At 36.8% G+C, this 27,440-nt stretch overlaps 1 protein-coding gene and 1 long non-coding RNA gene across 3 annotated transcripts; one reads left to right on the top strand and one right to left on the bottom strand.

The window, feature by feature from the left end:
• Nucleotides 1-2,112: 2,112 nt before the first annotated feature.
• On the bottom strand, nt 2,113-7,602 carry LOC132636430 (UBP1-associated protein 2C-like). 2 transcript variants are annotated; one of them, XM_060353285.1, is made up of 2 exons: nt 6,112-7,602; nt 2,113-2,676 (listed from the first exon to the last, which is right to left on the bottom strand). In XM_060353285.1, exon 1 carries the CDS (start codon nt 7,496-7,498, stop codon nt 6,113-6,115), a length of 1,386 nt encoding a protein of 461 aa, XP_060209268.1. In that variant the 5' UTR covers nt 7,499-7,602; the 3' UTR covers nt 2,113-2,676; nt 6,112. The 2 variants fall into 2 exon arrangements, with proteins under 2 accessions (XP_060209268.1, XP_060209267.1); XM_060353284.1 differs by lacking the exon at nt 2,113-2,676 and adding an exon at nt 4,093-4,475.
• Nucleotides 7,603-15,741: 8,139 nt separating this feature from the next.
• Nucleotides 15,742-23,044, top strand: LOC132636429 (uncharacterized). The gene is made up of 2 exons (XR_009581256.1): nt 15,742-16,838; nt 17,715-23,044. It is a non-coding gene; the product is annotated as an uncharacterized LOC132636429 (long non-coding RNA).
• Nucleotides 23,045-27,440: the final 4,396 nt, after the last annotated feature.

Genomic DNA, 27,440 nt, shown 5'->3' with positions numbered 1-27,440 from the left:
GAAATTTGCAGAAAAGGTCGAACTAATCTTCAATAACTTAACATCACAAAAAGTGAGAAAAAAGTAATTGCATTTAATTTTAATATTAGTTTTAAGCCCGGACCAAATAACACTAGTGTATTTAATATTAGTAACGGGGCGTGCTGGTACATCATATAAAGATCAAAATGCACCGTAACAATAATCCACATCCTCAACTACTCCCTCCGTCTTAAATATATGTATCATCTTAGCAAAAAAAAAAAAAAACCCAAAATAAGTACCACCAATAGGAAATCAAGGAAAAAATAGGCAATCTTTTCTACCCATGCCCTTAGTAGAGCTGTCAAAATGGCTTGGCCCAGCCCAACCCTAAAGGGCCAAAGAATTAAATGAGTTAGGACGGACTGATCCTTTTAATTGAACGGCCTACAAAATGGCAGCCCAGCCCAGCCCTAAGCGAGCCACGGACTAGAACGGGCCAGCCCTTTAAGTTTTTTCGTCTTTCGAAATAACATTTTCTAAGTGATTTTTGGTACATTTTGAACATGAAACTTTTGCAATATGAAATACAATCTTCTACCACCCATTCTTGCGCAAATTCATATCATAGAAGAAAAAATTCAAGAGAACAAATATAAATTATTATTTTTTATCACTAATTCAGATCACGTTCAAAAAAAATTAAACGTAATATAAATTCTAAGACTAAAAAGTATTACTCTAGTTTCTAATTTACTACTTAGTGGTAAGTACATTCTTTTTTTCTCATTACTTTTTATCTTTTTATTTAATTTACTTCTATTTTTTTGAAAAAAATTAATTAATTTATTGTTCTCTTTTGGCCTCAAGGGCTAGGCTCAGCCCAACTCTTGAGGCCGCCGGCGGGCCAAGAGAGACTGAGCTTTTGAGCCTCACATCTATATGAGTCAAAGAAATCCTAGCCCAACCCTACTTAAATAAAGGGTTGGGTTGGGCCGACCTCGAGGGCCAAGTCCATATTGACAGCTACAGCCCTTAGCATTAAGAATTAGTCCCCTTTTGCTCAATTCTCAAAAGCATCCACTCCCTCCGTTCACTTTTACTTCTCCACTATAGACTTTACACACCCCTTAAAAACTAATAAATAAAGTGCATAATTTATCATAATGCCCATACTAATTGATGCATAATTTTAATGAACTTGAAAAATAATTTAAAATGAATAATTAATACTATAAGCAAAACAGGTAAAAAGAATGTCTTCTCTTGATGTGCTCAAAGTGACTAGTAAAAGTATTTTTAGTATAGTGAACAAGTAAAGGTGAACAGAAAAAATAATAAATAGAGATCATTTAATAAACTTCAATTTGTACTATTAATTTTTAATAGACATAATTTTTACTAAAATGACACTTACTTTAGAACGGAGGGAGTGATAAGTAGTAACTAAGGGCTCTTTGAACATTTGTTCTCTTGGATTGTTGATTATTCATGCGTACCAAGACCTTTCTTCTTGGGACTCCATCTTAAATTCTACTAGTGACGTCATGTTATACAAATACAGTAGTAATAATGCCTTCTAAGATATTCTTATTACTATAGGAATAAATTGCATCTTTTGATTCTAGCATTTCATCGTACGGAAGACAAAAAACTCACGCTCCAGAAAAAATGAATTCCCGACAAATACTCGGTTGACAAAATAGAAAGGCACTTCTGAAAAAGTATTACTACTAAGCATAATAATGCAACAATTTGGCTAGATTTATATCAATTTTCCAAGTACTAAGAGTGTGTTATCATGCACGTATCAGTTACAGTAAGTGATGGTATAAAATAAGAATTAGGATACTTCTAAAGAGAAACGTCCGTCAAGGAAAGTTGATCGCTTCTTTTTGTGAAGAATGTCTCACAACCAATATCAATAAATGAACAAAATCTTCACCATGCCAAACACACACGTGTCTGGTATTGTCTGTCCTGCTATTTTCGAGATGAGCATTCTTTCCGACATCCATGAAGTGGAGTTTTTTTATGCAATGACAGATAATAAACACAGTGAATAATTGTAATTCTTGGTTTATCATATTAAATCACTTTATCTGGTCTATTGATCTTCCATTATCACGAGTGTTTTGATAACAAGTAAAATAACATAACAAAAAAACTATATATATAAACTTATGATTACCAATTTTCAATTACATCAAATAAAAAACAATTTTAAAAGAAAGAATTTTTAGGCCGATGTCTTCTCCGTACATTTCTCTGAGGTGCAAAGCCAAGTCACAAACAACGCTTAAAGATTCATGCAATTGTCAGGAACTTGACTACTTTCATTCGATCTTATAATTATGTAGTTCACAACTTGGCGAACAAGATGTCTTCTCTTACTTGTCCAAGGATCAAATGCAATCGACCCTGATTTATTGGTCTTTCTTCTAGTTTTAGTGCGTAGTCTTCCGAAAGTGGAAGTACTTAAGGCAATGCCCCGATAAGAGACTTTCGTGCACTTAAAAGTTACAGACGATAGAGAACAGCTAAAGACAAGCTGAACTTAAGAAGAGAATTTCAGGCAAATGTTCCCAAGATAAAATGATGTGAGTCCCGTGAGGTTCCAAGTACAAATACTAGCATTGTTATATCGAACAAAACTAACTTCTACCGACATATAGCGGATAATATTTTTCCCCAAGCGATGTTGTGCCCCTTCAACTAGCAAATGAGGGTGGTAGGAATAAGCATTTAGCGCATGCTTTGACATACATATAAACCAAGCACTCCAAGTAACAAGTAACTACATGCATGTAAATAATTAACACCAGAAGAGTGATCAACACCCAGTGCAAAAAAGGATATCCACCACCGAGTATTAAAAAGGTTTAGTCACCTAATACATAAACAATTTCCTTCACATGCACAAGTCATTAGTCTAGGATGGTGGAAATAATTAGCAAAGGATGCACTGTACCATCAGCCATCTTAAACGACAAACCACAGCAATCAAAAGACCATATCTATTAAAACTCTTTGATGGGATTTTGAGAAGTAAAACCAGAAGTAGCTCTGACCATAGGCTAGGCGAGAGCCAGAGACAACCAAGCTCACAACAGGGTCAATTTTGGGTATAACACAGCCAAGTTTGCAACATAAAAAGTGGATTAGTTATGGGGAAAGGTCTGATAGTTTCACCTTAATATCAGCCGAAATTACAAACAAACATATAAAATTTAGGTAATTGACAAACAAGCAGTTTCGGTATGGCACCCACATTTTCAAAAATAGGAAAGACCTAACCACAAAGGCATCTGACAACTTGACAAATAATTCTCACCATAAAATGAGAATATGAAAGACAATCTAGAACAGGTTAAATTGGCAACTTGAGACAAACTCATGACCAGACCTCTAGCGCTCATGTAACCTATCCTGTTCTATGGGACCAATCAAAAAAACTTTAAAAGGATCAAAACTCACTTGTACATAATAGAAGATCATGTTTATTCTACAATGATCATTAGGAGATCAGCTTTTTAAACTCTTGGAGTACTCAAAAGAATCCTGTAAGTATAGATCACAAGAGTGGTTTTTAAATAGTTATGCTTTTGTATGACTTTCTCTACTTGGTATATTGCTTACATACAGGTGAGCATCCCATTCACATCAATAACATAATTACCAATTAAAAAAAAAGAACTCCTTTCCAGTAGTAAATGTATCCTAGGAAAAAAGTATTTTCAGCAAAGATTGCACCAATAAATCAACTTTAGACAGGTCTCTTATAGCTTAACTTCTATAAGCCATCAGCGGGGAAGGGTTATTCACAGCCTCAAATAGCCATGCAACAATCAAGTGAAATACAACTTCACACAAGCATAGAAGCTTCGGAAGACCGTCATAAACTGCAATATGAGGGAATAAAATGGCACTCCCAACCAGACCACAAAATACAATCAACTGTAACCAAGATTGTCACAGCTTAATATAAGTTAATCAGGACTCGTTAACTCATCCTCCCAAATCTCAAAAATAATTGACGAACATATATTGGACAACCACAGCAGAGCACCCATAAAAGCCAATGCCTCAACACATACAAAAGAATGAAGTAGTTGGCAGAAGAAAACGGCACAACAGAAGAGTAATTCTAGATTCAGACAATTAAAATGCAAGGAAACAAAGGTTTTCCAAATACCATAAGAAACTAATATCACCCTTCAACAGCAATCTAAAAGTTATTCTCAATACAGCACATCACTTCCAAGTCTCAAAGTGTACAAGACATTACTGTATTTAAATCCAAATACGAATCCAACTAGAACTCCAAAAAAGCACAAAGCCTCCTGAAGAAAGAAACAGCCTGACTACCATAACATAGAAGCACATCAGTAAAAGGCGCAGATGCAGATGCAGAAGCCAAAGTAGATAGCAAATCAAAATCATCAAACCAGACTTATAAAAATCTGCATTCAGCCAGAACCACTAAAAGCAGCTGCACCAAGCTGTCAAAACACCTGAATCAAACATCCATTCACAACTCAATACATCATTCCACATCCGAAAATAAGACCGATCTTAAAGTGAAATCAAAATAAGGAACCTGACAGTACTTAGACCTTTGTAGAAACGCAAAAAGATATTACAAAAAGCTAAATTGGATCCAAATATATCCTAGTTATAACTGATAAGTGATAACACAAACAGAGAAAATATTCTAATCAATCGGGGATTAAGAATAAAGCATTTAAAGACCAGACAACATCATAATCAGCAACCTTGATTTTCTCATTATTACTAATATAGAGAAGCAGCACGAGCAAAAGTCAAGAAAAGTACGGGTAAATATTGATTCAGCAACCTTGATTTTCCCATTATTACTAATATAGAGAAGCAGCACGAGCGAAAGTCAAGAAAAGCACGGGTAAACATTGATTAGCAGAAAAACACAGAAAAACATTGATCACATTGTGGACATGGTTGCAAAAAAGACTCAACATTTGTGATGGGTTTGTTTTGCAGTAATATCAAATCTGTCTAGGCCAGCCCTCAGGACCAATTACAACCTTCGAAAATCGGGGGTAATGGACCCGTCCCTCTACCCTTCTCCACTTAAATATCAAGCTTAATTCGCGTAGGGCTTGAACCTGTGACCTAAGTCATAAGTCCCTCCGCCACTAGAACTAAGCCCTGGGTGCAAGGGCACAGAGATATAAAGAAAGGGGAGAGTGAAACAGACTTTCATTAATAAAAAAGATTAATGAAGACATCCTCCAGAATACCACATGCACAAACGGTGTTCAATGATGTATGTTTGTCAAGACAAAATGTCACTCCAAAATCTACAAACATTAATTAATAAGTATTCAACAGATTTCAGGAACACAAAGAACCCAAACATATGTTTTCACGAACTACATTCAAGAAGCTGTTTTAATGGTTCTTACCTTCCTCTAGTTTTTCTCATATTATTCCCTAGGCCTTACTTAGTAAAGCCTATAACAGAAAAGATCACTGAACATTTAGCATGTCCACAACCAGATCAATGACTAAGCAAGCATAGGCCACCAACACTCATTGAAAATTAAGCATATCCACAACCAGATGAAAGAATAAGCAAGCATATGCCCCCAAAGTTCATTGAAAATTAAGCATATCCACAACCAGATCAACGATTAAGCAAGCATAGGCCACCAAATCTCATTGAAAATTAAGCACATCACAACCAGATCAATGATTAAGCAAGCATATGCCACCAAAACTCATTGAAAATTAAGCACATCACAACCAGATCAATGCTAAGCAAGCATATGCCACAAAAACTCATTGAAAATTAAGCATATCCACAACCAGATAAATGACTAAGCAAGCATATGCCACCAAAACTCATTGAAAATTAAGCATACTTTACAACCAGGTCACAAAAATGTCAATCAATCCAAACAAGCATATACCCCACGTTTTCAACCAAGAATACAAACAGCAGAATGCAAGGCATACAAAAAAATCACTGGGACAACAAACTACTCTAGGAACTGACAAACAGAATACTAACAGAAGCTAAAGATCACCAATTCGAAGAGCACCACAAAACAAAAACCACCAATCACAACAATCACGTAAATATGAGGTGGGGGCAAGGGAGAAATTTACCTCAGTAGTATGAATGCATCCCCTGGTACATACCACCCCCAGGTGGAACTCTAGGCGCACCTGATGCCCCGGGACCGGGAGCTTGGTTTTGTAGCGCGTGAGGTTGATGTAAAGAACCGTAATGAGAACCCTGTGGTGGATAATCTCCCGCCGAAGGCAACCCAGTTGAGCTTGGGGGTGGTAACCCATACATCGAAGATCCACGACCACCACCACCACCTAATGCACCAGCAGCACCTCCCACCGCCCCAGCACTGCCAAAACCACCACCCACACCGCTTGCACTACCGGTCAACCCGCCATATCCAGCTGAACCCGGCCCACCATAATGAGACCCCCCACCATACGGACCACCACCAATCCCCGAACCATACCCACCACCACTAATAGGTGGTTGGCTCCCAAACGACGAACCACCCACACCAACACCGATACCGTTTCCACTACCCAATGCCGGATTCGGACCATGTCCATGCCCACTATACGACGAAAGCCCCGAATATCCACCATAACCCGTAACCCCACCACTAGGCGGCGGCACACCATATTGTACCGGACCGGGACCCATCGGATCACCATGCCCGTCCGTTTGTACCTGACCCGCAACCGTACCCACAACCCCGGGCTTCCCTTTCTTCCCATCTATAGCCAACTTACAATTCAACACATGTCCATCAATATTCTTAACACTATCAACCAACGCGGCTCTAGCAGCCTCAACCGTCTTATAAACAAACAAAGCATAACCTTTCGACTTCCCAGTCGCCTTATCAAAACCTAACGGCCCTTCCTCAATCTCACCATACATCGAAAAATGCTGTAAAATCCTCTCACTTTGCATATCATAAGGCACATTAGCTACATAAATCTTCCTTAACGATACATCAACCGAATTACCTAAATTACCCCCACCTGGCCCACCTTGTATCCCAGCACTAGCTAATTGAGTAACAGTAATTCTACCATCAATTTTTTTACTAGGCTCCTTTAACGCGATAATCGCGCTATCAACATGTTTAAACGTAACGAAACCGTAACCTTTAGATTTACCAGTAGCTTTATCAAGAATTACAATAGCTTCTTCTAACTCACCGTAATTACCAAAAACACCACGAAGTTTATCTGTTGTTGTTTCCCACCCTAATCCACGTATGAAGAGTTTTCTCTGTGTTGTGTCACGATCGGCGATTAATCTAACGGCGTCTAATATGTCGTTGTGATGAATAACGGCGTTTTGAAGGATTTCTAGGGTTTGTTCGGATGTGAGAGGTTCTAGAAGCTTCTTTGCGTCTTCGATTGTAAAGTTATGGGTAACCGTCACAGGGATATCGGATACGATAACGCCGTTGTTGTTGTCGTCAAGCTTTCTCTTCTTCATTAGGTCCATTTTTATTTTTATTTTGTTTGTAGTGAAGGAGTGTAGAGAATAATGGGGTTTAAAACCCTAAATCCTAATATATGAGGAAGAAGAGGATCTGACAGCATATATGTGAATTGGGTTCGCTTCTGGGCTTTTAATATAGCCCAACGCTGACAACCCACCCATTGAAAGTTCTTTCAATTTTTTTTTGGCTGGCTTGTCTCCGTCCGTGTTTGCTATTCGCATTGAAATCCGATTTTATTTAAAATCGCATTGTGTAGGACCCGTCCAAGAGCTTCGTACCAAAAATTCTTTTTATACCGATGTTCAAATCCGAGAACTCTATCAGTGAAGGAGCAAAACGATCAAAGTGACCTAACCTAACTCCATTCAGAAGGTTGAAATCTTCCGGCTCAACCTCATCCGCTGTCATTGAAAGTTAGTGCTTTACTTTTTCACTTCCATTTCTTTTAATCGTGTCTCATAAATAGTTGTTATGTTTCACTTTTCGTGAATCAAATTATACTAACTTTAATCAATATTTTAAGATATATTTTTTCACTACGTTGATTGGAAAATAATTGCAACCTATAATACTTATAGTATAGTATTTTAATATTTAAATTGTAATTTTGAAATATTTAATTAATATAATATAATTTAGATTAAAAAATTAGTCAAAATAACTTTCTAGAAGCAAAAATATAACAATTTAATATGAGAAGGAGAATAATAATGTTTGGGCTTTTAAGAGTCTGTTTGGATGGGCTTATGCCTATAAGCTGCAAACAGCTTATAAGCTAAAAAAAATAAGTTGGGGTAGTCTAACTTATTTTATTTTTTTGCTTATAAGCTGTTTTCAGCTTATAAGCTGCTTTAGATAAGTCAAGTCAAATGGACCCAATAATATTTTTGAGCTTATTTTAAGCACAAAATGACTTTAAGTTGGCCAGCCAAACACTTAAAAAAGCTGAAAACAGCTTATAAGCCAATCCAAACGGGCTCTAAGATAGCCCAAAGCTGACAACCCATTCATTTGAAAGTTAGTACTGTACTGTTTCTTCTTCTTCTTTTCATTCACTAATAATTTCAAGTACATCTGTCACGTCCTTAGTCTTCAACTAAGCGCACGTGCGGCACTTGACAACTCGCTCACGTTCTTGCACAACTTGCTCACGATCTTGCTATGCCAAGTCAACCTAGTTTACTACACTCAAGATCACTAAGGGAATAGTAATTGAGAAAGACGAGAAATTTGCTAGAAGGAAGCTCTTTATTAGAGAGAACTTGAATTGTTTTGCTTGATGATTTTTACAAATGAATTACCCTCCTATTTATATTACTCACCTAGGGACTAATATGTAAATAATAATTATTATACAAGTCCCTACATATTTACTAATAAGCCCCTATTCTAGAAATCTCTACACAACTAGAGTATTCCAAGGACTTTCTATGCAAATCCATGAAATTCTAGGGTCTTCTAAGGGAAACTTTCCTATATCTCTAGAATCTTCCTATAATATTTCTTCTTCCTCTTATGTAATCATTCCACATGGCAAATATATGTGCCAAGTGGCACCTATGTGGCATGATGACATGGTGGGTCCTCACACTCTCCCCCACCTGATGGTGCGACGACCGCGGCGCACTGCTACTGTGTAAACTCTTGAATCTTGTCTTTAAATTGCCACAAGTCTTCATAACGCTCCCATGTGGCCTCTTCCGGTGGTTTCCCCTTCCAGTGGACGAGGAACATGGCGGTGGCTTTCTGCCCTTGTTTTCGCCTGGCCTAGTAATCAATGATAGCCTCAATCTCGCTATCGTGTGAGACGGTGACAGTAATTGGTGCATGACTTGACCCTTTTCCGGTTCATAATCCAACTCAATCTTGTGATCCTGCTCACGCCTAAGAGGAAAGCTCTTAGGTAGCTCTTTGGAAATACCATCTTTGTTTTCTTCGAGCAAATTATCTATCCAAGGCGGTGGTGTCTCTTGGGTACCATTATCTTCCTTCAAACTTGTAATGGTTGCCATGAATGTTGGTTCTTCTTTCTTGAGCCCCTTGACAAGCTGCATAGCTGAAAGTTGTGCATGGCCATGTCCATGCGACATAGTCATTGTAGGCACCATGCAAGCGCCTTCTCGCTCCATGACCAAGAGACGTTGGTGGTAGGGATCGATCATCGCGTGGCAATGTGTAAAGAATTCTTGCCCCAAAACAATGTCAAAAATATCCATAGTAGTGGCGGTAAAATTTGTCATACCTTTCCAATCGCCCAATTTGACACTAACGCCATTAGCTACACCACGAGCATTTTCTGGCTTAGCATTCACGGTCTTGACGAAGGCGTTAATTGGAGTGAGCTTCAACTCTAGTCTCTTCGCTGCGGCCTCGGTTACAAAATTATGAGTCGCCCCAGTGTCTACCAGTGCACGAGCGGGCTTGTTATTGATGGTGAGATCCACGTACTGGTTTTTATTATCATCGGTTTGACTATCTTGCTTCGCGACAGCGCCACATAGTCTAATCGTCCCCAACTGTGCGATTCCCGTACTCTGTGTTTGCGTCTGCTCGTGACTTGCACGTGCCATAGCGCTAATGCTCTTCAGGTCAGGGCAATTTTTGAAGCTGTGCGACCCTCCGCATAAGTAGCATCCCTTCTTCTCGTTCTGTGCCTTCTTTTCAGCATAGCCCTGACGACCACATGACTTCTTGCTGTCGAACTTATTTACATTTTGAGTCTTGGAGTATTGTTGTTGCGACCCCTTGCTCTCGCTACGGTCTCCCCCATCTTTGGCATCGCTACCCCTTGACTCATTGCCTTGGCCTTTGCCATGCTTGTCATGGCTGAAGTCCATCAAAGACTCGGCCTCCACTATAGCTTGGTCTATATCACTGACTTGTCGGCGTTGCAACTCTTGCTTAGCCCAGTTCTGTAACCCGTCCATGAAGTGAAATAACAAGTCATCACTAGTGAGGTTGGGAATTTGAAGCATAAGGGTGGTGAACTCCTTGACATAGTCGCGAATGCTCCCTGTCTACTTCAACTCTCTAAGTTTGCGCCTTGCCTCATACAAGACATTATTTGGGTAGAACTGTCGCTTGAACTCATTCTTGAATTGATCCCACGTGTTGATTGTGCATAGACCTCTGTCAGTATCAACGACCTTTCTTCTCCACCATAGCATGGCAGTCTCTGTTAAGTACAACACAACGGTATTGATCTTGGCCTCATCGTCCCTTACTTTGCCATGCTTGAAATAGTTCTCCAAGTGCCAAAGAAAGTTCTCCACCTCTTGTGCATCACGAACTCCTTTGAACACTGGTGGCTTAGGAGCCTCGATCTTAGCCTCCCTCATCACGACAACATTGTTAGCTGCCTCAGTCACACCAACATTGACCTGCTTTTCGAGTGCCACTATCTTTGCCTTCATGGCATCGATAGTACTCAACGCCGCCATGAGTTTGCACTCTAAGGCAGTAATGGTTTGCTTTACCTCAATCTCAGCCTGCATGTGCCCTTCCAAGTCATTTCGGATGCTTTCAATCTCTTCAAGAGTATGCCCCTCGAGAACGCTAAGAGTGCCCCACTCTTTACCGAGCGAGATGTCCTCGGACAGGACCTCCACGTAATCCTCGCTCGCCTCAGTGGTAGATGGTTCTTGGGATGTAAGCCCTTCATTTGGCGCAACCTTTGGCAGCACCTCCTGGCTCTTGTTGGTGTCATTCCTCTTTTTGTTATGGCCCTTCTTGCCAGCAGCATCCTGGATGACATTGGCTTGGGTTTTAGCAGCGTTGATTTCTCCGTCGTTTGTCATTCCCTCAGTCGTAACCTTCGCTTTGATACCACGTTGTCACGTCCTTAGTTTTCAACTAAGCGCACGTGCGACACTTGACAACTCGCTCACGTTCTTGCACAACTTGCTCACGATCTTGCTATGCCAAGTCAGCCTAGTTTACTACACTCAAGATCGCTAAGGGAATAGTAATTGAGAAAGACAAGAGAAATTTGCTAGAAGGAAGCTCTTTATTAGAGAGAACTTGAATTGTTTTGCTTGATGATTTTTACAAATGAATTACCCTCCTATTTATATTACTCACCTAGGGACTAATATGTAAATAATAATTATTATACAAGTCCCTACATATTTACTAATAAGCCCCTATTCTAGAAATCTCTACACAACTAGAGTATTCCAAGGACTTTCTATGCAAATCCATGAAATTCGAGGGTCTTCCAAGGGAAACTTTCCTATATCTCTAGAATCTTCCTATAATATCTCTTCTTCCTCTTATGTAATCATTCCACATGGCAAATATATGTGCCAAGTGGCACCTATGTGGCATGATGACATGGTGGGTCCTCACACATCCCTCTGATTTGCTTTTGCGGTACTTAACTTCCTTGTAATTTGAGATATTGTACTTATTTTCTTTATTCTATTTTTTGTAACAAAAAATAGTTTTAATGAACATTAAATAGGGAAAATACGGCCTGATATCGTTCAGTGATTTAGTTTTCTTAATATAACCCAACTCCTAGTGTTTTATCCATATATATATCTCACTAATTTCCTCCTTCGCTTCTTTGACTTTGAACACCGCAGAAATAGATGGTCGTCGTTTTCTCGCTTTTCTCTTCTCTTTCTCAAAACAATTTCATTTAATGTTTTCCCCCCTTTTGTTGGTCTCACTATTGAGGATTTTTGAAGTTGCTCTATTTTTATATCTTGGTGTTTACCTTAGCTTTTTGTGCTGGTGGGTTTTCATTGCACTTTCTTTGTTGGGAAAAGGGTCAAATTTACCCTCTGAGTATGATTTATAGTTTAAATTTGTCCTCCGTTAAAGTTTGAGATCAAATTTGCTCTCTCCGTTAGGATACTTGATAAATTTGTCTTGATTATGGATGGAAGTATGACTAGGACTCCTTATCAATCCACATAGGCACCATGTGTATAAATAAATTTATTTTTCCTTTAAATCTTAGTGTAAAAACCATACTAATTAAATTTTGTCATGTATTTTTTTTTAATTATATAAAAAAAATACAATATCTAATCTTCTTCTCCATTAAACCAGTGCTTCCCCTGCTTCTTCTCCTCCACTGTCATCACCGCCCTCCACCATCGGTTAATTTAATAAATTGTCGCAGGAGTCAGAATGTGTCAATGCTAGGCAAAACCGGTGGTATTGTCAGATGTGTTGCAACACCTTCTACGGAAACTTGTAAGCTTTTATGTTAATGTTGTTTTCCAAATGAAAATAGCAGACTGCGAGCCTGTGGAATATGGATCAATTAGAGCTTTTGAAATTTGGTAATTGAGAACTTTAAACTAATCAATTGTTTGTGGTTGCACATAAATTGTTTTTAACTCTCTGAAATGCAAAGTGAAGAGTCAAAACGGCTGCTATGTGCGTGTCTTTTTGGAGATGTAAGAGTGTTAAAATTATTATTTTTGGCGGTGTCAAAAACATAACAACTGTTAATCTTAGTAAATTAACCGATGGTGGAGGGCGGTAGACGGTGATGACAGTGGCGGAGAAGAAGAGGAAGCGGTGGTTTAATGGAGAAGAAGATTAGATATATATTTTTTTATAATAAAAAAATACATGACAAAATTTAATTAGTATAGTTTTACACTAAGATTTAAAGGAAAAATAAATTTATTTATACACATGGCGCCAATGTGGACTGATAAGGAGTCCTAGTCATAATTCCTTCCATAATCAGGGTAAATTTATCAAGTATCCTAATGGAGAGGACAAATTTGATCTCAAACTTTGACGGAGGGCAAATTTGAACTATAAATCATACTTGGAGGGTAAATTTGACCCTTTGCCCTTCTTTGTTTGTAATTGCCAAATTTTTTGGGTTGCGTCTTTTTTTTTTTACTAAAAGTTCTGCATGCAGCTCAATAATTTTTTCCAGTTTGTTCAAGAAGATGTAGAAGCTCAGTTAAAAATCGCAAATTCTTCAGCAAATAAAGAATTAAATGGAGATTTGTGAAGAAGTAAATGTGTCTTTTTAGAAAATTTAAGAGCAAAAGAAAGGCAAAGAGGAGCTGAAGAAAACGAAGAAAGAAGTAAAGTGGCTTATTTTGACTGTTTAGGTGTTGTTATTTGATTCTACAAGATATTGCATTACGAACAGCAATGCACCTGTGGTGTTTGATAGTATGCCGAAGCAAATTAACAACTCTTTATTTCTTTGTTTTTTCTACAAAGATGGTCTCCTGTACAAAGCATATATATTATATATACAGAGTTTATGTATTGTTTATATATAGCTATACAGAACAGATACATTATCTACACACCGATGATACTGTGGGCTATAGCGGCTGCAAACTAGATTTGTGGGCCGTATATATAAGTTATTTCCCCCATTAAATATGTATATGAGTTTTTTGACACATACATTACACGTGTATACTTATTTATTTAGTACAAAATTTTAGATATAAATCATGATAAAAAAACACTTGAACTATTTTTTTTTGTGAGTTTCACACCCCAAATAATAGATGTTCCCTTACTTACCTAAACTATCACTGTTTATGTATTAATACACAACTCGTTGAGTAGCTGATAGTGCGTAGTGCACACACTATTTTTGTTAAGAAAAAGTTGCCAAGTGGCACTCACGTGGATAAGATTTCCACCTGTGTAGAATAAATAATTAGAATTAGGTTAAAACTTAAGTCCATTTTTACTTAACAGTAAAGAGTTTTAGAGAACTATAGAGTTTAAAACCCTAAATCATAATTCGAAGAAGAAGAGGGTTTGAGGAAGGTGCTACCCTACCGAATGTGGATTGGGTTCTTTTTGGGGCTTTTAAGATAGCCCAATGCTGACAACCCAGTCTTAGGGAGTTACTATTGTTCTTCTTTTCTTTTTACAAAAAATTATTAGATCTGCTCATGTATTAAAACCTAGTATTCGTACCCGTGCGATGCGCGGTCAGTATCAATGAAAATTAATATCTCATTGATATATTTAAAATCAATAAATTTGTAAAATAATAAATATAACTATTAATATACCATTAGTCCAAATAGTTAAATACAACAATCACATCTTTTTGCCAATGTACCAATAAAACCTCCAAACTTTAAAACAATTCCCACGATTGACATCAATAAAATATACTTAATTTTTTTCTATTTTTGTTTAATTATAAATCTTTCATTTATTGTCTATTGCATACACCTTTTTTGTTAGATACTTGTAAGGATATTGAACATGAAGGAACTAAAGAGATAAGTAGGTAAAATTAAGAGAGAGTCAGCATAAGCACAAATTTTCACGACCCCCTTTGAATCTCAACCTTCATCTTGAATTGCTTAGATGTGGCTTTGTAGTTGAAAAAATCGAAGTTCATGAACTCATCAGTTTCATATTACGTGTAACATCAAGAGCGATCAAAGTACCACAAATTATCCAAGAAAAAGATAGATTTTGCACCGACTTATGATGTAAGATTAAATTTAAAATGATATTAATGAAATTAACTTCAGAATAAAACCAAAAAAAATAAATACAAACATATATGTCCCATAGCAGATATGATTGAGTATGATTCATTTAGATTGATAATTGATTAAGTGGCTTTGTTATATACCTATAATTTCCCACGTCTTAGTAACTTCCCCATTCCTCATTTCTGATAGCAACTGAATTATAAAGTGCAAGGAATTGATAATAGGAAGCAAGAAAAGATAAAAGATAGACACAAATATTGAAGAAATATTAGCAACAATTAGGATTAGAATCCTAGTTACCTCTAATACACTCAATAGAAGCACCTAAACTAGTAGAATCCTCAAGAGGAAGGTTACCTCTTGCAAATCCTAGGGCAAAGTTCAAAGGCAACAATAAGCTCACAAATATTCATCAACATAATCTACCCAAAATAAGCTATGTAGTAAAGTATTTATACTAGGGCTAAATAATACATCAAATGTCCAAAAATACCCTTAATGTAGGCCTAATTATGTAATATGCCCTCCAAGATGCCTTCATCCTTCAAATCTTGATCTCCCTTCCATTGTATGATATTATAATATTTAGTAGGTGTCTCCAGCAGATTCTTCAAGGTATCTATGATGGTGTGGTTGTTATCATCCTCCCTTCTTGAGAAAAATTCGGCCTCGAATTTGAATGTTCACCCCACAAACTTCTCCAAGAATGACTAAAAAATTTGGAGTCCCTATCACTAATGATGGTTTTAGGAACTCCATGCAATTTAAGCAATTCACTAGGTAGCTCCTCGGGAAAGACATCACCATAACCTTGCAAAGGAGAAGAAACAACACTAGGTAAAGAGTTAGTTTGTTCACTGTTGACACCTAATTTTGGCTCGACGTGCTTAAAATTAACGTTTTGGGGGGCCCTGATCCATTAAAGAGCACGAAATACAATTTTTTACATATTTTACATTTTTTTGACAATTTATTGATGATTATCCTTATTTTGGGAATTTTATCAATTTATTGTCATTTTTTCCAAGAATCATTATTTTACACATGTATAGCGTAATACTATCATTTTTTTTGTTTTTTTTTTTGTTTTTTGTGCAATTAATAATTGTTTCTTAATTTTATAGCTATAGCTTTTCATATCTTACACATGAATATTTATATTTTATACTTACATTATTATTTATACATGTATTAATTAACTATATTTTAGTACAGCTCGACGGTGCAGAGAAAAGCGGAGCAACTAATTTTTTTTTAAAAACGCAGAGCAAAATTCGATCAAGTCAAGGTCTCGTCATCTTTTAAAAAAGTTGACGTTTGAAGTGATGAGTTGGGTTCTTGATCCATTGACTAATAAACTTTATACATTGGTTAGAAGGGTGAAATCCCCATTGGACAATAACCCAAGGATTAAAATAAGCATTGAGGGGACAAAGGGGAGTTCTTTTATTTTTTATTTTTTTTTGACAAAACGGGGTGTTCATTGATATTATAAGAAAAGGCGGGGGTTAAATTTTATTTTTTTCATCTTTCATCTTCTTCCTCAAAACCCTAGCCGCATTCACTTAACAAACCAATTCATTCTCCCAAACATTTTTTTTTCACTCCAAAGTCGACCACCACCCTCACCGCCCCTCGACGCCGGAGCTCCAAGCTCCGGCGAACGTCTCCACCAGCCCACTACGCCCTCCGTTCTCCCAGCCAGCAACCCACAGCAACCAACTACACCACCATCTTCCTCCCATCTCACACGCTCTGTTTTCCCCCCCTAAAACCCAACTAAACCCAACTAAACCCAACCGACATTCTTGATTTCGGCCAGCTAACATTCAACATCGTACATAACACAATAAAACATAGTCCTTTTTCATAGAAGAATCTGGTAATCTCATCATCCCATGTCAACCATCTTAAACTTTCACTTCAATTTCAGTAAACAAATCTGAAATTTTATTTTCAAACAATGGCTACTCGTTTTGCACTCTTCGTAATTACCATCACTCTTGTTTTCATTCTTTACTTTCCTCTTGGGTAAAAATAATAATAATTATATTTTTCCTTTGCTTTAGTTTGATTCCATACTTCCCACTACCTCTTATATTACTTTATTTACATTTCTTCAGCTTAAAACTGTTAGTAATATCTTTGATTCTTGATTGTTGTTGCTTATCTGGCATTGATCATTTGATCACAAAGTTTAATTCCTTTTTCTCCTTCTTGGGATTTGCTCTTTTTCCCAAGAAAATTGTGTTGGAGCTTAACTACCTTAGCTTAATTCTTTGTTGATCTCTTCTTGGTTTTGCTGTTTTAAGCTTAAAAATCTGATCTTTCTTGTTTTGCAGTTCCAAGATTGTGAATTTCTTTCTTCTTTAGTTGTTTGGGTTTTTTGGGAATTCCTTCTTTTCACTTGTTTGGTCACTTTTGTACTTGTTTGTCTTGAGAATTTACTCTTAAAAATCCAATTTTTCTTGTTTTTCAGTTCCAAGATTGTAACTTTCTTTCTTCTTTAGTTGTTTGGGTTTCTTGGAATTCCTTCTTTTTCATTTGCTTGGTTACTTGTAGTTGTATAATTGTAGTCCTAAGAGTTCTACTCTTTTTTGTTTTCCCTTTGTAATGGTCTAATTCTCTTGTATTTACCTGTTAGTTCTTGGTATAAAGTTCTTAACTTTACTATTCTCCTTTTGATTCATTGATTTGCTGAAATTGGGCTGTTGATTCCATGGGACTTTGTCATGGAAAACCTATTGAACCCCCGAAGAGATTGCTTTGGCTAGTCTCAAAAGAAGAAGTGACGTTCCCTTGCCAAAGCCTGTTCCTTGCCTGAATCAGTCATTTCTCAAGGCCTCCGCTGCCCAAGCATCAGAGGAGATACTTGAAGACAACCTCCTGGAAAGTTTTAAGAACTTATTCATGGCCGATGAAGAAATTTCCGTCGATTTCCAAGGCCTTTCATGTACAAAGACGGGTTTTTTTTTATTTTAAGTTTATTCATTACTTTTTTTAATTCATCCGATAATTATTTATTCTCTTACTAACATTTTTATTAAGTCTCATGCAGGCATCCGGAGTTACTTTTGAAGATGACACTCAAAAGAAGTTCAAATAGCTTTTTAAACTCTTTGTTTATATATATATTTTTTACCTTCTTAAATTATGCAAGCATAAGATATAGTGAAACTTTACTTTTTAGGGTGCAGGTTGGCGGTATTTATTTATGATCTGCTTATGTGATTTAAATTTTATGTGTTTTAGACAAATTAACATTAGACAATTATTATTTTTCGTAGCTAATATTCTTATAGTTATCACGTTTCGCTAGAGTTTTAATTTAGTAGCTTAGCATACTTAAGTGAATAAATAGGGTGATTTGCCTCAATATTTAGGTTTTAGAATATACTTTCATAATTAATTGATTAGGTGTACATACTTAACTAGTTAAATTAGTTAACTCACTTCGAGTGCAAAAATAATTTCATGTCCATTTTTATACCTTTGTCACATACCCAAGCTTCTAAGTTGCACATAACATTTTTTTTAATAATTATTATATCACATATGTATAAAATACGTATTGCATGATTATTTATGTGAATATTCATATCATTCTTTAGTCTAAATTCTATTAATTTTTGTAAATAATAAAGCCTTTTTACACATCCCTCGTATAGTTAAATTGGTCCAGCCGGGAACCACATTTGTGGATTCTGAAGGATGCCTAACACCTTCCCTTCGGAATAATTTGAACCCTTACCTAGAATCTCACTTATTTTCGTAGACCATGTTAAGCTGCATATATTAATAATTTATAGGTACCCTAGTATACCTTAAATGCTAGGTGGCGACTCTGTACTTAATTAATTATTTAGAGTCCCATAAGTTGTGCTTTGTTTAGCCTTTGGTAAAAATAGGGTGCAACATTCACTAGTAGCAAAAAAATTGTCTTTATGTACTAAAAGTACTATCGGATAATCATCTTCCATTTGTTTTTGGAGATCTCACGATAAGATGCTAACAAACTCAGTTTCTCTTTTGCTCTGGTGTTTTGTGTCAATTCACCCCCAGTTTTCTCCTTATTCTTTTCTTTTTCCTCTCTTGAATTGCCATTTTTCCCTCCCTTACTCCTCTCATTCTTTTCTCTCTCATCCTCTCTTGTAATCATCTTTCTTAGTTCACTCATCTTTTTGTATCCTTCATTTACTTGCAATGCTGTTAAGGGACTAAGAATGTATTTTTCCCCTTCATGACAAAGGAGTATTCATTGGACCTTCCATCATGCTTAGCTCCTCTATCAAACTACCAAAGTCGACCAAGTAGTAGATGACAAGCATGTATAGTGTTACGGTTCGTATTTCGCGGGCAGGTTTAGCCCTCGGAAAGCTACTTCGAACTCGTTGGTGCTATTTCGGACTTTGTTTTAAAAGAGTCGCCACCTAATTTTTAGGAAAACCAGTTTTGAAGAGTTTATTCATACACCGTGAAAAATCCTTCGTAATCCAAAGTTCTAGGTAAGGGTTCTGGTGATCCCCTAGGGAAGGTGTTAGACACCTTAGTATTAAGGATTCGTACTATAGGGTTGACCTTCGAATTCTAATGTATGAATATTTGTATGAACTGTTTATTTAGTGTTTTATTCCCACTTTGTAAAGTCTGCCATTTTGCATATCATTTTTTAAAAAATAAATTGATATATCCCCTTTACATATAGGTATTTAGGTTTGGATTTATAATATCCGGATACAACTAGTTCCTTTTATATATAAGGATAGTAGTGGTTTTGCAAAGATATAAAAAAAGGTTTATTTATTTAAAGTGTGGAATGAATGGGTTTTGTTCATGCTTGACTCATACATGATTCGGGTTAATTCGTTTTCAGAATGTCCTTATCTAAAACTTTTATGTTTACAAATTGTTATATCCCGCATTTTTCGCATTCGGATAATTTAAGGTAATTGCGGGAGATTAAGAGCAAGATTATAAGTTTGATCTTGTTTGGTGTACAAGTTGTTTATAAAAATTTTGAAGTGGAAATATGGAGAATGGCGAAGGGCAAATTTGGAAATTGGAAAAATGCTTCATGAATTACATAAACTAGCTAAAAATTCAAGTGGGCTTGAATTAAATTTTTTAAGACAAAATCATAGGCCCAACCGGCCATACCCATGGGCTAGGCCCAAAGTGGGTCAAAGTATGTAGTTAAATAAGATGACCAAGTCATCTTTATCATAACAATTTCTAGAAATTTCAAGAAAAGAAGAACAAAGAAAGAAGGAGAAAACCCTAAGGCATTTCAGCCATAGTAAAATTTCCCAAGGAAAATTGATAAAATTCTTCCAAAAATCATTTCCTACCAAGCTAAAGGTACTTAACAAGGTGGAGTTGTTGTTGGAGCAAGAACAACTCATAATCCTACAAGTTGCCAAAAGATAGGCAAGTGAGAAGTTGAAGAAGAAAGGTGAGTATTGATCTTGTTTTATGAGTTATGCATGGTTTATATGTGTAGTAGTATGTTAAAATTGATGAAAATCATGAAGGAGAGGAATATGAAGCATGGCCGTGTATGTATATGTATATATATGTGTGTAGAAAATGTGTTTTAATTATCTTGCCTAGTGTTGGTTGTTATGGTTGTGAATGAAATGTGGAAAATGGAAGTTGAATGAATTTTAGGAGAGATTGTAGTATGCATGCATGTGGCCGTGTGTTGTGTGTAGTGGTGTGGCCGTGTGGTTGTGGTATAATATGGAGGAGAACGAGTCAATTTTATGTAGTGCTTTGATTGTCGTTATGTTGCGGATTCTTTGTGTTAATGATTATCTATGAACCTTAGCAAAGTTGAAATGGTGGAGACTTGCTTTAGAAGTTAAACGAATGGAATGTAATGTTTCTTTGTATGCATGAAAGACTATATGATTAGTGTGATGTCGTTGGAACGTATACATGAGCTCGTTATTGATTTTATTGAAGTTGGACGGTTTTTGAAAAAAAAAAGTAGTGAATTGTTTGAATATGGAAGTTGCTAGTGTAGTCGTTGAATTCATATCGATAGTTTGGCCGGGTTTGAATTCCCGGATTGTGATTGATGCGAATTTGAATATGTTGAATGTCGAGGATGGTGTATTTACAGTGGAAATGCTGCCGAAATTTCAGTAGCCAATTGTTTCCTTAAGGTGTTAACTCTAAGTATGCTAATGAGAGTTTTGGTGAAAATGACCAAATCGCAGATTTTGACGAGATTGTGACTCGAATTTGGAGTAGCTAAAGGAGCGGAAAGAGGTATGTAAGGCTTCACCCTTCTTTCTATGGCATGTCTTGACTAAAAGAAGTCGGGTACGAGTCTCGGGGACAACCCTAATCCCCGGAATCCGCACCTAAAGTTTTTAACTTTTCGTTCAATTGAATTGAAGTAAAAGGTGTGCAAAATGATGAAAAGACCTTCTATACCCCTATAACTTGCCTAAGTGGGGCCCGATTACCCTAAGACTCATACAAGTAACGCTATGACACGTAATATGGGTAAATTGTATACGCTACCTCGTCCGGCCCGAGGTGGGCCCGTTACTCTCGGATTTTCCTATAATCTTGGTTAACGTACTTGAAGTGAATCAAAAGGGGGCCTTTGATCTCGATTTCGTCACCAAGTGATAAGTACTATGACTACTCCAGCGGGAGTGTTTCTATGATGATAATGATAATGACAATGTCGGACAAGAGAATGTTGCTATGATAAGTACGACCGGAACGACTCTACGGCTAAGCCGAGTACCTAATATAAACATGAAAGCGATAAACTAATTTTTAATCATATTTATATTTTCTAGCTATAACTTTATTTTCTAAGATTCCAAAACCTATGGCTGTCATCTAAAATGCTTAAGATTTCGTTTTCGGTTACTGTAACACTATTCTCCGTTGATAGTCTCGCCTTAAAATACTTGTTCCTTCAAGGTGAGACGAAGCTATCACTAGCATTCCGTAATGTAATCGGAGGTCTCCGACCTTATGTCACTCCGATGGATACATGATTTTCCTTGGCTCTCTTGTGTGCTTATATGATATAGGTACATAAAACGGGTATACGTGTATGGGTATGTATATATATATGGTAAAGTAAATGTATATAAGACATGTATATGCATAAAAGATGAGTAAATGTATATGTATGTGTATGTGGGGAAAAAGGGAAGGGCCACTGTTATATCACCACCTGATTCAGCTGGATTCCATCCTGGACGCGGGATGCTCGGACGCGGGATATGGGATGAGCCGTACGCGGCGTCTGTATATATATATATATATATATATATATATATATATATATATAATGTGTGATACATATGTGATGTAATATGTTGGGTCATCGTTGGGGAGGGGGTTGGGAGAGCCGATTGTATTCGGCGTCTGTAAATGTAAATGAAAGATACCGTCTACTGAATTGTACTGTTTTCTGTATACATGAATAAGGGACACCGAGGGGGTTGGGAGAGCCGATTGTATTCGGCGTCTGTAAATGTGAGCAAAAGATACCGTTACTGAAATGTACTGTTTTCTGTACACGAGAATAAGTAATATAAAAATGTTGACTCCTATGCCCATGAAAAGAAACGTTTCAAAGATAAAAAGACAAGCCTACATGACAGCCGGCCTAAAGAGGGGCCTTCCTATGTACAGGTTAGGTTCTTGCCTCGTTATACGCCCTATGGCTCCGTGATATTATTATTGATCGTACTTTATGTTACTGCTTGCATTGTTTTCCATGCCTTACATACTCGGTACATTATTCGTACTGACGTCCCTTCTTGTGGACGCTGCGTTTCATGCCGCGCAGGTCAGCAGGTATACGGACCAGATTCCTAGCGCCCTATCAGCAGCATTCGACAGCGCTCCAGTTGTTCCGGAGCCTTATTTCATCGGTACTATTTTGTGTATGTATTTTCGGGCGCGATAGTACTCGGCCCTTTCTCTGTATAAATGTACTATGCCTAGAGGCTCGTAGACAGATATACACAGTCAGCTATGTACAGTTTAATGTATTTTATTCCGAATGGTTCGCGTTCTGGTGTAACGCGATATTAGAAAGTTTACTGCAAATGTTGATGTTTAGAAAAAAAAATATGGCACTGTTTATACAGGATAGCTAAGGGGTGCTCGGTACAAGTATCGGGTACTCGTCACGGCCCCTGGTCGGGTCGTGACACAAATGATTTATACGGATTTCAAATTGTATATATATGAGAAGTTTTGCCAAAAAAAAAAGACTAACTTTTTCTTGGCCCTTGAAATTAAACTTAAGGCCCAATGCTTGTAATAAAAAGGTTGTATTTTTTACGTGGGCTTGGCCCAAATTTTCATTTCTGAAAATCAATTATGTGTAGTCTAGAAAGGTGTATTGGTTTTTTCAGTTGGGCTTTAGCCTCCCAAATTCTCATTTTTTTCGACTGGGCTTAGTCCTAAATGGTTATTCCTTTTTCTTGAAAACATTTGTTTGAGTGTAGTTCAAAAAATGTGGTTTTAGTCGGGCTTTAGCCCAAAATTCTCATTTTTTCCGACTGGGCTTGGTCCCAAAAATCTTCTATTTGTTTTAGAAAAATTGAGCTTTAGAGAAAACTGTTTCCTTCTGTTTAAAACGTCAATTTGGTTTTTTCTTCAAGAATATGTTGACAATATTCCATAACGATGTAAACCCCTTTTTATCCTCTTTATTGATTTATTTACTTAGCCATTTTTACTTTCAAAAATCGTTTGTACTTGACTCGGGTTTAAAAATCGTGTGGGGACCTAAAGTCGAACTAAACGGCGTAGGCACCGTTGTCCTAAGACGACTATTTCATAATCATAATGATTCCAATAATATACACGAGATTTACAACTTTACAGGATACAATCAATTACATATAACAAATAATGCACAAGTAAAGAGAAAAGGGAAGACTAGGGGCGTACCAAGCCCCTAGTTGGCCATTTTCACCCATGGCTGGGCCTTCTATGCGTTTAATAATATTAGCTTCCATCTTCGTCTTCATCAGACTCGATATTTTTTAGGAAAAAATCTGCCTGTTGGGCTAAGGCCCAACAGGTTGGCTGGATTGGGCCCAAATGTCCATGCAGTGGAGGAGGAAAAGAGAGAGAAAAGGGAACCTGGTTAGTCTATAATTTTTTTAACTTATCACATATGTAGATACAAGTGCACATATATCAAATTCATTCAAGGGTCATGCAATCAATGTAGTTGTATCTGTACTGCTGGGCTTTAATAGGTAGAGATTTAGGTAATAAGAGGGGAAAATCGTCACCATCCTCATTCCTGATGCCGCACAAGATCTAAGAGGTCTCATGAACGTCCGGCATGGCAGGACACCAGGGGAAGGCTTAAGACCAAACCCCAAAAGCTACCTTAGTTTCCCAGCCAATATAGCCATAAGTAGAACAGAAATCCACATTCATACATGAGTTTGGTATAGACAGAAATAGTTTTGGTGTATTCAGTCATAACATAATCAAAAGTAGACAGAACAAACAGGCATGGTATGGATAGAAGCTGGTGATAACATATCGAGAAAGTATAACTAGAAGCAAATTGAAAGCACACAGACATGGCATAGATAGAAACAAACTGCAGGTCTAATGCTCGTAGGGACAACACAGGGCAATACTCATTATGGTAACAATAAAAAGGGACATAGGTAGGATTCATACACAACCAGGAAAACATGCACATAGGCTGAACTCAGGTTTTCCTAAACTCAAGTGAACATATGCAGGACAGGAAGTCATGCAGAAATGACAATTTGTAATTTGAGTGATCCTGGCATAGACAAGACCATCACATACTGCTATGAGTACTTCAACAAACCCAACCATATCACAAATCCTCATTCAACTGAACTACAAACGTATATACCAACTGAATAGCCAAGCAATGATGACTAATCATACAAATAGGGTTCTCAAGGATGCAAACAAGCAGGGACAGTTAAATGATGATACTGCATTCATGTGAGTAAGCCACCAAAATTCAGGTCAAGGATTCAAACAGTTCAAGCATGGATATGTCATACAGGTTTTCATCGAACATGTTCACTCTTAAACAACATAAAGCAAGAAATTTTAAACTCTAAGGCATGAATCCAGTTCCTGAAAAGTTATTTCCCCTAAAAGTTTGGTCAATGGTGCAGTTTTTAACCCCTTTGATCATGACAGAGAATATGATAGACCCCTATACTTTATTCTAACTTGGTTTTGATAGCATAAAATCTCAAAAGATCCTCCCAGACATAGTTAAACTTCTCCTAACCAAACATAAGGCCTTTGTGTATCCCACAGCCATGGGAATGAGGTTCAGGAGAAAAAAGGAACCTCAGGGTCCTGAAAGAGAAGTAGGACAGGGTGAGGTCATCACCTTCCCAACACTTTCCTGAATCTTGATTTTAGTAAAAATGGAGGAAAGGCTCCACTGGTCATTACTTCCAGTTTATACCTCAGCTCACCTTTTACTCTCCTAAGGCACTTTCAACTCCTTACCTCATCCTCATACCCAGTGACAACCACTACGACTTTGTGGTTAAGATTAGTTTAACATTGCCTTTAAATCACATCCCAGCTAAACACCTAGTTGACCACATAAGTTAACAGTTTCAATTAAGTCAACCTAGGATCTTAATTATGAAAGTTGTCTTGAATTCCCTTTTGACATTACTTCTTTGAAGAACTTGATATCTGAACATTATAAACTTAGGCTTCAAGCTGAACATCAATCCTGAGACTCAAGTAGTTCTATTTCATTGGTTGATTAACCATTTTAACAATCAGAGAGCATATCAGGATGCAATCACCTTTTCAGTATTACTAGACCTCTTTGAAGACTCAGGCATGGACCAGATATAAAAAAACAGTAGGGTTTGGTGACATAAACAACAAGACTAGGTTCTGTTCAAATAAACAATCATATCACATAATTAGCCTAGTAGTATCTAGGTGTCCTAATTCAACCTAAGTGATGTTACAGCTTCATGAGCCTATACTAGCCTCTAATGAACTATTTGGGAGCATATTGTACCAAACAAATAGACCTCTCAATCCTCCTTTTAGGATTTCTATATTATGTTCAAGGGTATTGATTGCTTTATATTTACCTTCAGTGTATAATAGACAACTATTCAAGATCATTTTAGGCCAATCCAGACATATTTAAACAGACTTAGGTAGACTTAGGCCTATTCAAATGTAATTAGATCTCATTCAATCTCATTCTAGTACCTTGACCACATCTTAACACTCATATAAGCATGCTTAGACTCATTAAGTCTTGTTTTAGCCCAATCATGATTCTTTACTTATCCTAATCATGACTTACAACTAATTATGACATAAACAAAGTATATAGGGGCTCAGGAAAGCAGATTGAAGACTCCAGGATGGTATAATCCAATTAACAAACTAGCAACTACCTTAAACTACTCAAGATGGATCATCACAGTTCTTTAGCAGTCTCACACATTCAAACAAGATTAATATTAATTTAGAAGGTTACTAAAGTCATTAATGTCAATCATATAACTATACTTCATTATGTTTAATGGATTAACAGCCAAACATGAACCTTAGCATCTAATAAAGTATACCTCAGTCTATACATCTTTACCAATGGAGCAACATCAAGAAACATTATCTAGGCACACAGATTTAGTTCATACTAGCAACCACTATTAAGGCTAAGCATATCATTAGTGAGGACAAGAATGTGATATCTATCTCAAGGTCCTGATGAATTTTAAGCATTACTAGGGTAACAAATTACCACTAATCAAACTCAAAACAAAGTAACAACAAACAGAGTATTATCACATAACAAAACTATTAAAAATAACAAGATTAAAATGTTACCTTTTTTAGGTGCAGCCATGAACAAGAATGAATTTGAAGCCTGTGTGCTCCCAAATCCCAAACTCAGCCACAAGAAAAAACAAAAAGGAACAAAGACGCCAATTTTTAGAACTAAAAAAAAGGACTCGAACTTTAAAAAGCTAAGTCTTAAAGTCTTTACTGAGAAGCCTAAATCTTGAGTTTTTATACTCAAATTCAGGCTTCTTTTTGTTGTTCCAAACTTGTTTAACTCATAAGGTTGGGGTTCTACATAGATAGAACCCCAAAGCTGTGAAAAATAGTGAAACCAATGATGTGGTACAAATCCATTTTTCAAATAAAAACTCTCATTACATGAATTACGTCTGAGATTTAAAGTAAAACTACCTATACGGCCAGATTCATCCTATTTTGGGTCGATCTGAGTTATCATTCAAAGACCAATAAGAAAGCATGAAAATAATAAAGCAATATGATAGCAATATGATATTAGATCAACAGAAAGTCGCAAATTTGATCTAGAATTTGGAGAATCTGTAAAAGCAAATGCTTTAATACCGTGTTTGGGATGAATTTGAGCAAGAATGAGAGTGAGCACTAATTGTTTCACGCTTAAAGACTTAAA

This window comes from Lycium barbarum, chromosome 4 (genome assembly GCF_019175385.1).
Source record: "Lycium barbarum isolate Lr01 chromosome 4, ASM1917538v2, whole genome shotgun sequence".
Taxonomy (NCBI): Eukaryota; Viridiplantae; Streptophyta; class Magnoliopsida; order Solanales; family Solanaceae; genus Lycium; species Lycium barbarum.
This window is presented reverse-complemented; position numbering and strand designations above follow the sequence as displayed.